This window comes from Aptenodytes forsteri, unplaced genomic scaffold (assembly GCF_000699145.1).
Source record: "Aptenodytes forsteri isolate BGI_AS27 unplaced genomic scaffold, ASM69914v1 Scaffold183, whole genome shotgun sequence".
In the NCBI taxonomy this organism is placed as follows: domain Eukaryota; kingdom Metazoa; phylum Chordata; class Aves; order Sphenisciformes; family Spheniscidae; genus Aptenodytes; species Aptenodytes forsteri.
Genome location: NW_008795918.1, coordinates 3,541,655 through 3,551,575, shown reverse-complemented (window position 1 = coordinate 3,551,575; position 9,921 = coordinate 3,541,655). Strand labels below are relative to the sequence as shown.

The 9,921-nt window shown below is 38.3% G+C and overlaps 1 protein-coding gene across 1 annotated transcript in view; it reads right to left on the bottom strand.

The window, feature by feature from the left end:
* Nucleotides 1-9,921, bottom strand: part of HECW2 (HECT, C2 and WW domain containing E3 ubiquitin protein ligase 2) — a 166,016-nt gene that overhangs the window by 12,675 nt on the left and 143,420 nt on the right. The window contains exons 21-25 of the mRNA XM_009284694.2: nt 8,837-8,950; nt 5,010-5,162; nt 2,837-2,935; nt 903-1,032; nt 154-300 (exon numbers count right to left, since the gene is read on the bottom strand). Coding sequence (XP_009282969.1) covers nt 154-300; nt 903-1,032; nt 2,837-2,935; nt 5,010-5,162; nt 8,837-8,950 — 643 coding nt within the window. The remainder of the gene's footprint in view (nt 1-153; nt 301-902; nt 1,033-2,836; nt 2,936-5,009; nt 5,163-8,836; nt 8,951-9,921) is intronic.

The following is a 9,921-nucleotide window of genomic DNA, read 5'->3' as shown; positions in this document are numbered from 1 at the left end:
CTCCCCCCCCCCCCCCCCCGAATATCTGTAAGGGCACTTCTGATTATATATGTATCTGCTTTTTGGGACGCTGTATTTGGGAAATGTATATGAGGAGAAAAATATTTTGGGAGGATAAAGGAAGAAAGTAAATTTCAATTTGGAGTTTTTCACCTCATAGAAACCACGAACTAGACTTTCTGTTTGTTGTACAACTCCTCTCTCAATTCTCCATTTGACCATTCTTTCTATATATTCTTTCTTGTTCTTTTCAGTGACTGGGATATTGGCACCTCCTGGCTTTAATTCCCGTTCTGTGATCTTAGGAAAAAAATGACCGAGTGACAACACAGTATTATAAAGGCAAAAGAAAGAATTGTAATAATTTAAACTTTTAAGTTGAATTAATTCCTCAAAAGCACTAGCCAAGACTGACTTTAGCAAACTGGAATATGTGAAATAAGAGACCATACAACAAATCTTTTTTTGGATAAAATCATATTTTAAATCCCATTTAGTCTGAAGAATCTTCGTATTTAGTATGAAGAATAAGCTGAGAAGAAGAAACAATCTTTACAGCGACTAAAGTAGTGAAGTCTTCTAAATAATACCATAACAAAGGTGTTATGATACGTTTGAATGCTAACTCTGCGACAATTAAATTCAGGTAAACTACCTCCAGCAGAGCAATCCAAAATTTTGATATTTCAGATAGTCTCCAGAAAATCTCCTTAACCAGAAGACATGTTTGACTGGTTACAAATAATAATTCCTCCTTAGATTTCAACATTGTTTTCATCAACTGGAATTTTATAAAAAGTTGTTCAAATCAGCAGGGAATGATAACCATTCTTCTGTCCAAATAAATGTTTATCTAGCATAGCAGAATACACAAAGGAAAGTAAATTAAGAATCTTGCACACCTGCCCAAAAACTTCTTCATTTACAGTAAATGTGAGATCTAGGATATCATGTATATCGTTGTCTTTCATCCACTGCAAACTCTGGTGAAACTCCTCATCGAGATATTCCAGGTCACTCAGGTCACAGAGTCTAACATAAACAAGAAGAAAACACAGAAATACAGATGATGGCAGTAGCGTGTGCTCAATAACTAAACTCAGACAGGACAGTCCTGAAAAACAGACTGAGAATGGGAGCCAAGAGAAAAATCAGTAGAATAAAGAAGACGCTACTTCAAATCTCTGTTTATTTGCCTAGTAATAGCAGTTACCGTATAACACAAAATAGTTTTGTTAATATACAAAACTCAAGAATTTATTAATTTGAAGACACATTGCTTTTTAAGCTTATGGTGAGTCTGCCCCATGTTTCCTGTGACGAATATTTTGGAATTATGAAAATACATACATTGAAGAGACAAAAAATTCAAATCATAAAAGAAACGGTACGTTTTTATAACAAGCAACTACTATCCTTTTTGCTTATGTGACTACACTGCCACCTCTCTCGTCTCTTCGTTGTGCAAAGAAGTCTGTTCAGATACCCCGCTTACCACAGAAATATCTTTTTACCTTTTGCCATATTTCCCCTTACCTGGTCCTTCTTTTACAAATCCAACCTGTAAGCCAATGGCCCCTTGCTGTCTTTAACAGTTACTACTCCAAGCTTTGAACATGTCAGCTGTTAATAATATTTAATGCCGTGGTGGCAATTTCTGCCATTCTTCTTAACTCCTTAAATCCTGCTCTGTGAAATAGGACACTGGGGCTATTCATTAAGTAAGGTGCTTTTCAGCTGCAGGGTTCCCTGCCTGCTTCTATTCTTGGGTCCGTATAAAGTCAGAAGAAAGCCCTGGACTTTTAGTTGGACGCTCAAGTGTAGTTTAAGTGACATCCTGCAGTAAAAGCCCGTACATCAAAGTTGATGAATTGGGCACAATGTCCCATCTGCAGAGGTAGTCTGGATGGGACATCAGTTCTGAGGAAAAGGAAGGTCCAGGGCTTAGATGGGCAAGTTGCATGAATTAGGCTGTGTACAAAGGTGGCCGCCCCATAATTTTTCATTTTAATGTTTAGAGATCCACCAAGTTAAATAATTAATTTAATTTGGCAGTTACACAGTATTAGTATTAAAGTCCATCTGGGGTAAGTCCTCACTCTTATTAAAATGATGCTGTTAGCATTTAGGTACTTTTAAAATATATGTGCAATAGGAATGGACGCATTACTCCACACTACTAGAATGTATGATGTTTTATACAAAAAATATCCTTCCAGACTTCTCAAAATCAGCTTTCAAATGGAGGACAAAAAGTGAAGCACCTTAAGTTCATCAGGTGTTAAATTCCAGACATGCTGCACAACTGCAGCTCTCATTGTTTCAGCCAGAACAGGAGGAGTAGTTCTAAAAATGAAGTCTAAAGTATATCAAAGCAAAGCTCCTCAAAATGGAGATTGCCATCCATCAGTCTACCTCTGAGAACGGGTCTTGCGGTCTAAGTTACAAAGTGATTCATATCCTATCCTATGAGTCATTACAAGACAAATGAAGAAGAACTCTATTAATATCTGGAATAAGACCACAGCATTTCATTGTACAACTTCAAATGTAAGATTTTTTTGTAGAAGAAAGCTGATAACATGGCTAAAACAAAACACGGGGTTTTCATACTGATCAGAAACAACATTCTGAGTTATTAGGTAAATGGCTAATAACCATGAGTGAAAACAAGTGAACTTTTTTAAAAAAGTCCTGGATTGAAATTAAATGATTAAATTATAAACAATGGCCTGTCTTCTTTGACGATAAAACATCGTAATTTATCCATACACAAATTGGCATCAGCTGTGGGGAAGCAACCAAACAAAAAAGCATACAGAACAATTCTACTCACATTCGGAGGAGGGCTTTATAAAAGGGTCGTGTAAAAAAGGCATCTAGCAAATATTGATGTATCAGAGCAAGACCAAGAATTCGACCACTAAACCTGAACCTGGAAGAGAAAGAGTTACAATTGTTACACTGAAACTTTGTGGTTTGTACACTGCTCTGTCATCAAAACGTACATATATTTCCATATATATCAATCAGATAGCTATGTCTAAATTGTGGTATTTTTGGTTTTTTCTTGTGTTTCTTTTACATTCTCAGCAAGGCACAGAAAAAATGCAAGCCTGCAGGGTGTGGAAAATCCCTCAGATACCTAAGTTGCAACTTCTCAAAAATGTCAAATCTGTATTAACCCAATCAATCCCTGCCAGACTAGCCTTTTTACAAAAGCATATCTTCCAAAATGATAGCCACTCTTTATTTTCTTTACACACCCTATATAGGATTAACTCGTTTTCATGTTACTGGGAGGCCAAGGGTTCTTCTACCCTTTCCCAGCCTGACAGTTCTTGCTGTCTGTCTTTTCTGCTTACAGTGGCTCCTTGCTCCCTCTTCTGACTGGTGATTACAGAGTTCTCCATATATTTTCACAAACAGTAGCTGGAAGCTTTTTTATGTATCGCAGTGCTCACCAGCCCTATGTCAATGGGATCTAAAGGATCTCCTTCTCTCCCCTCTCTCTTTCTTCCCCTATTATGTTCATTTTGTCAGGCGTGTAAGGAGGGTTTGGGGGGAGGGAGGGAATTTGAGAGATTTGAGATCAGATGGCAGCAACTCTGAAATAGTAGGGTTTTGCAAATAGTAGGGAATATTTGCAAATATTCCCATGTGAATAAAGATCCATTGTGAAAAATCCTCCACATTTCTGGAACTAGATTTAAGTCTAGTGTTCTTTTTCAAAGAAAATAACGTTTCTTAAACTTTCTGCTTATGCATCCTCAGCAACATTTTTATTGGAAAGATTAGGGCTTTATTATACCTGCCTGTACACAGGGTTTGCAAGATGAGGATTTGACAGTCAGAGCCTTCTCCTTCCATGCATAACTGCTTGTCACAGCTGCATTTTCTGAATTCCCCCTGAGGCTGTACAAAAGCAGTGCTGTCACTGGCACCAGCACTCCCAGAAAGAGAGGGGGTCATGCCTCCCTCACCCCCAAGGTCTCTGGTTCGGCACTGCAGAAGCCAGGGATGAATACAAAATGTTGGCAGAAGCTGCACAGCATGTAAGGTTTTTTTCTCCCGTTTTTGCTAGACTGTTCTGCTTTTCCAATACAGCATATGCCATTTATTGTTGCAGTAGTTGAACAGGTAGGTTGCTTCAACTAACTGAACTGGATGCAGCCACCCATTTAATTTTCTATTAATTTTTAAAACTAGTAATGAGATTCCTTTCTGATATTCATTCTTCATAACTGGCTTCCAATAAATAAGAACTCAGTACATTATCTGTCCTACACAGATGAGTAGTTGTCATTCCACTATTACTGTAATCTAACTACCTACACAACAGAATTCTCTGTTAATAGTCACAGCACAGCTTTACAGACTTACGGTGATGCCATGGCTTAAATCAACTGATGGGGATTTAAACTGGCTTATAAATGCGAAAATGGGATTATGTAAAAATCCTTGATAACTATTTTAGAAGTATGTGTGTATGTACAGACTTTGCTTAAGAGCTATGTAATCAGCAGTCTTCCTCCCGCCCCAATTAAGATACCTCCATACATTTCCTTCCAATAGATATGTTGGGGTTTTTTCCACTCAGGAGACCTTGGTACTCTTTAGGAAGACTCAAACAAATTACATACAGTAACACCTGTTTGAAATCTCCCTTAATTTCCTTAGCTGACAAAAAGCCAACGTTTCATTCTTTTTTTTTCCATGCATAAGAGGCTAATATTGCTTTCATGAAATGACTGCTAATGTACAAGAAACGCAGAGAGTTGTGTTGTGAGACAATCCCACGGTACACATTCCAAGTTGCAGTTTTGCTGACCTTGTGAGAAATAAGATCATTTAAAACCACAAGAGAAAACAAAATCAGGAAAGTCTACAGAAATGCAATTCTTTTGCTGCTGGTTAAAAAGATCAGATTCTGTGTTATATGTCTGATAAATATAAATGGGAACAACAGAAAACATATCTGAAAAACAAAAAGAAAAAAAATATCTTACCACTCATGGTGATTGTCTACAAAAGCAGACATGGGACTTATTTGTACTGTATAGGTATCGTTGGCTGAATATTCAAACAAACCGTAATACGGATTGAAGAGCTCTCTAGACACCAGGAAAAAAAACTCTCTTGAAGGCCCACTGTAGTCCAACCTTTAAAGAGAAACTTGACATTACTATAAAGTGTTCATCGCGTGCAAAGAAACACTTTCTTGAATCTACATTCCTTACACCGTATTTTAATTAAAATTTCGTAAGATTTTAACCAGAGCCCTTATCCTGCAGATTGCTTAATGCCAAGGTATGTGAAGTCCTTGCGGGGCTATTCTGAAATGGCTTGGAGGACTGGAATGAAGTGCTGTATGCGGGCTGCTCTCATCAAAAATTTTGTCTCCAGCTGTAATGGCCTCTTTGCCACAGGAATATAACCAAATAATTGGGGGCGGGGGGGAGGAGGAAACATGAAAAGAGCCAACATGAGACCTATCTGCATCTGACAAATTAAGAATGAAAATGAGCGACGCTCATATTTTGTCCTTGCAGACTTGCAACAATAGGACAATTTGAAGGACAATATTTCTGTTTTCCCTAGCAACATACTCTGAGATTACTTCAGTGATTTATCTTTCTTGGTCTAAATTTTCTTGTCTGTCTTCCAAACTTGAGTGTATTTAAATGTCTTTTGGAGAGTGCATTTCCTTTGGGTTTTTTTTGCTATTTTAAGATTCCAGTACTAATGAACAAGGAATCTAAATAACCCCTTCTTCCTGAATCATAAACAAACTCATTGCTGACAAAGCACTGAGACTGAATTTTGACATTATGCTGCAGGTCACCAGTGAAATGAGTTAAGTATGAAGTTAGTGCTCTGGTAGAGTTGGAAAACAGAAAACTAGGGATTTTCCTGTGGGGAACAGAGATTATTATAATTCCAACAAATAGATATAAAGATACATCTTCTATAGATTGAAGATTTCATACTTGACTCTTAAGAAGGTCTTGCTTTAGTACTAAGACAACGCACAGACAGAAGTATTGCAGAGAAGGTCAGCTTTCACGGAGGACTTCTGCTACTTATGTTTTGGCTCATGAACTTTTACAGAAGATAAACGTAGACGAGAGTTGTTTTTGAGGATGAAGTTGTCAGGAAAGTAAAGGGTAGGTACCATTATCAAGCTGAGGACAAAGCCTCTTTCCTCTGTTCAATGAAAAACATTTTCCCTTCAGTCATTTGGAAGCACTTAGCTTCTGTTAAGCTTCAGAAGTGAAGTACTGAAACAGATCCTTACCCTGGCAAGAAGGGCAGATTCCATCTTCAAATTGCAGAAAAAAACCAAAATGGTTTGATATCATGGACAACTGTTGGATCTTAATCTTGGCACAAATACCAGGATCAAGTAAAGGGTCATCTGGAAGACTCTTGCAAACTTCTGGGATAATCAGACTTGCTATGAAATCTTAAGATAGAATAGAAACTTTGTGCTTGACTACCAGCCATTTCATACAGCTCCTTTTGTACGCAGAGTTACTGTGAGTCATGTTAAATAAATCAATCATGAGAGTCCTGCACTGCCAGTCAGATTTATCCCACAATTAAAGGCTTGGCACAAGGGTGAGAAAACTTCATACAAGAGGTATGCAGCCACACAACAGCTGCAACTGTGGGGCATTTGGGTATTCAGGAGTAGAGTAATATGTTGTTGGCAACATGACTCATGTCTCCTAGGAAGCACCATTAATACTTCAGATTTACCACTCTTAAATGCAAAGCAGCTTCTGCTAATAGTTAATAGATCTTAGGGAAAATAACTTTAAGGAATCATACTCTTTGTATCAAAATTTTCTTCATTTATCACCACATGAAGCATGAATGTAAAAACATTAAACTAGCATCACAGTTGCATGACTGTAGAAATTGAAAGTTCAAGGAAGATACCAAACATCATGAGACATGATAAAAATCATATGAACAGCAGTAACTATGTCTGAGTTGCCCCACTTACTAATTTATACACCAATAAATCAATAGTTAATAAAATGTTTTAATTTGTGAGGATTTCATTACCCATTATTTTAAGACTTACACCTCTTTACTGAGAGGAAAAGAAATGCAACAGCCAACTCTCACTTAAAAACTTCATAAAGGAAAAGGAGGAGCAAATAGGAAACAATTAACTTTCAGTATTCCTCCTCTCCATCGTCCTCCTCTCCTCCACCCTGACCTGTCTTTCTACACCTAGCCAAATGAATAGTTTGATGTGATACATATCCTTGCACCATCTCTGATGAAACAATACTGTTTGCACACATCCTTTCTTCATTCAAAACACAGATTTGTAAATAGAGAATTGACGTCATTTTAATTTGACTTTGCTCTTAATTAACTCGTTCTTTTCCATTAAGAAAACAGTCTTGTGTAAAGCTGGATATAATAGGAACAGGATGTGTCACCCCCATTTCCAGGTCACTCTTCAACTTGCTGTACTGAGTGATGAAACGCGAAAGCCTGATGTCTGATGAAAGGAGACAGTCTATCTGGATCAATCTCTCTCTCACGTATGATTTTCAAATTTTCCTTTTCATTTTTAAATCTGAGTTGAGGTTGTAGCTGCGAAAGTAAAGGCTGGTAGGGCTGTGTAAGACAGGCCTTGTTCCTGCATCCCCACCCTGCTCTGTCAATATAGTGTAATCTCATCCTGCACCAGCCTTGTCATTCCAGTTCTGAGTTTTTCCTCAGACAGCATGGTGATATTATTTATATGAACAAGTCCGCACTTGGCTCTCAGGTGTCAACATTTTTTATTTTAAGACTTCAGTGAGTCCTTATTAACACTAAGCACTTCAGGGTGAACTTTAAACAAACAACAGGATTTAGGGGTTTTCAAAGACAGATCAATTTTGTCTAATCTTGTATGAGATGTTTCTATTGCAACTTAGTTGTTTTAAAGACTCACACATCGCATGGCAATAATGCACACTACAGCATCCCAAGAGCTGGGTGCTGCAGTTTCCTAAGTATCCAGGAATAAAATTTTGAATGTATTTACAAATACATTCATGAAATATATCCATAAAAATATTTGTGCCTAAGGCAGTAGGCTTTAAGATCTGACAAAGGGGGCACAAATCAAGAGACGAAAGAGGCAAATAGTACATTAAATAGTACATTGTTCCAGTTTCACTTGCAAAGAAAATCTAACCACATCTTGCTTTGCAATGCACATCTCGCAACCTGTAACATGTTAGACTTTCATCAGACACAGACCGAGCACTCTCTGAAGTGACTTTGAAATGTCAGGAATATTTGCATTTATTTGACAACTAGCAGCAGCCTAGTTGCTTTTATTTGTGACACAGGCCCTGGCCTGGAGAGGCAATGAGGCTTTCAGCTCCCATTGCCTCAGACAGGAGTTGAATTAAGGATTAAACCTCTAGGCTATTCTTGAAGCACCCTCCCTCCAACAAATGGCAGCTGTCTTTTAACAAGCGCTGGAGATACAGTGTCAGCACGGACAGAAAAGAAATATGAACAACACGAGAAAATTGTTTGTTTTTTCTTTGCTTTCCCAGCAACATTCTGGGAAAGCAACCAACCAAATATTGTGAAAATTCACATAAACACACGCATTACTTCTGCAAAGGCAGGATATTACATTTCACAAGGCCTAAAAAGTCATCTTGAACAGCTGTATGTTCTAGGCTTATGTATGTGGCATTTCCTGACTGCTAGCCTTCCTCTTTTCACTCTAGACCACAAGAAGTTTGGTGAAACAGCAGCTGCAAGACACACAGTTTTGAGATCACATTTACTTCCCTGTTCTACTCACCCTTCTTCCCCAACAAACGTGACATAGAGTTTATTTCTCTGCAGGTCTTTTCTCGAGTAGCCCATGATCTGGTTAAAGGCATCTTCTAGCAAGTGATCTCTCCTGATGATTAACCTGAAGAGCAAAATAATTTTGAAACAGCAATTTGTGAACATGAACCACAGTTGGAACCATCTATTTACACTGCAAGGTAACAAGGTGACATCATAGAGATACACATTTCTGCTGGGTAATTTGATCCAGATCAGGCAGCTTCTGTCTGTTAGTCTGTCTCCCTCAAGGACCTACTTTAGATTTCAAGAAAATGTCTCTCGTACAAAGAAGTGTAGTTTTATTTTTTCTACCCTGGTTCTTCCTTAAATTTAAGGCTTCGATGGGAAAGGTCCCGAAGTGGGCATTTTCATTATGTTTAAAATCCTTTTCTAAGGCTGAGCCTCTAAATCAGTCTTACTGTAAGTAAGAATCTAACATTTTATGTAAACATCAATCTTTTAACAAGGAAAAAGATAAAACCGTGGGAAAGTCACTGAATGGTAACTCCAGAATCACACATCCCTACATTATCTCCAGCGTAAGTATGACAGGACAAAAAGTCTAGAAGGAATGGCAGCTGTCTGCCCAAAACCAGACTGAAGCATCACATGTGAAAGCATAATGTACCTTTTAAGAGAAAAATTATGAAAGCGAGGAAGTGTCATAAAGATCTAAAATAAGAGGTGAAAGAATCCTCCTTACTTAAACATTTTATCTTCTGCCAAAAAACTGTGTTTAATTAGTTTCCTGAAACTTAGCTTGCTTTATATTCAAATACTGCCTTATGTGTGCGTTTGATCAGTCAGTCAGACCGAAGCTGGAAGCTGCTGCCCATGGAGAGGCAGCTTACCCTGCCACACAGCCTCTTGCAAAGCCCTTTCTGGCCTTACTGCTCGTGCAGAGATCAGTCAGTGATTGCGCTGTGCTATCCTGCAGAGGACACGGAAGTGGAGAGGCCAGGAACCGGCAAGGCACCTGGGCAACAAGAGGACCCAGGCAGTATGCAAGCTGTGCTGGGGCCCTGGTTTGAAAAAAAAGCAGGTCAGTGTGTG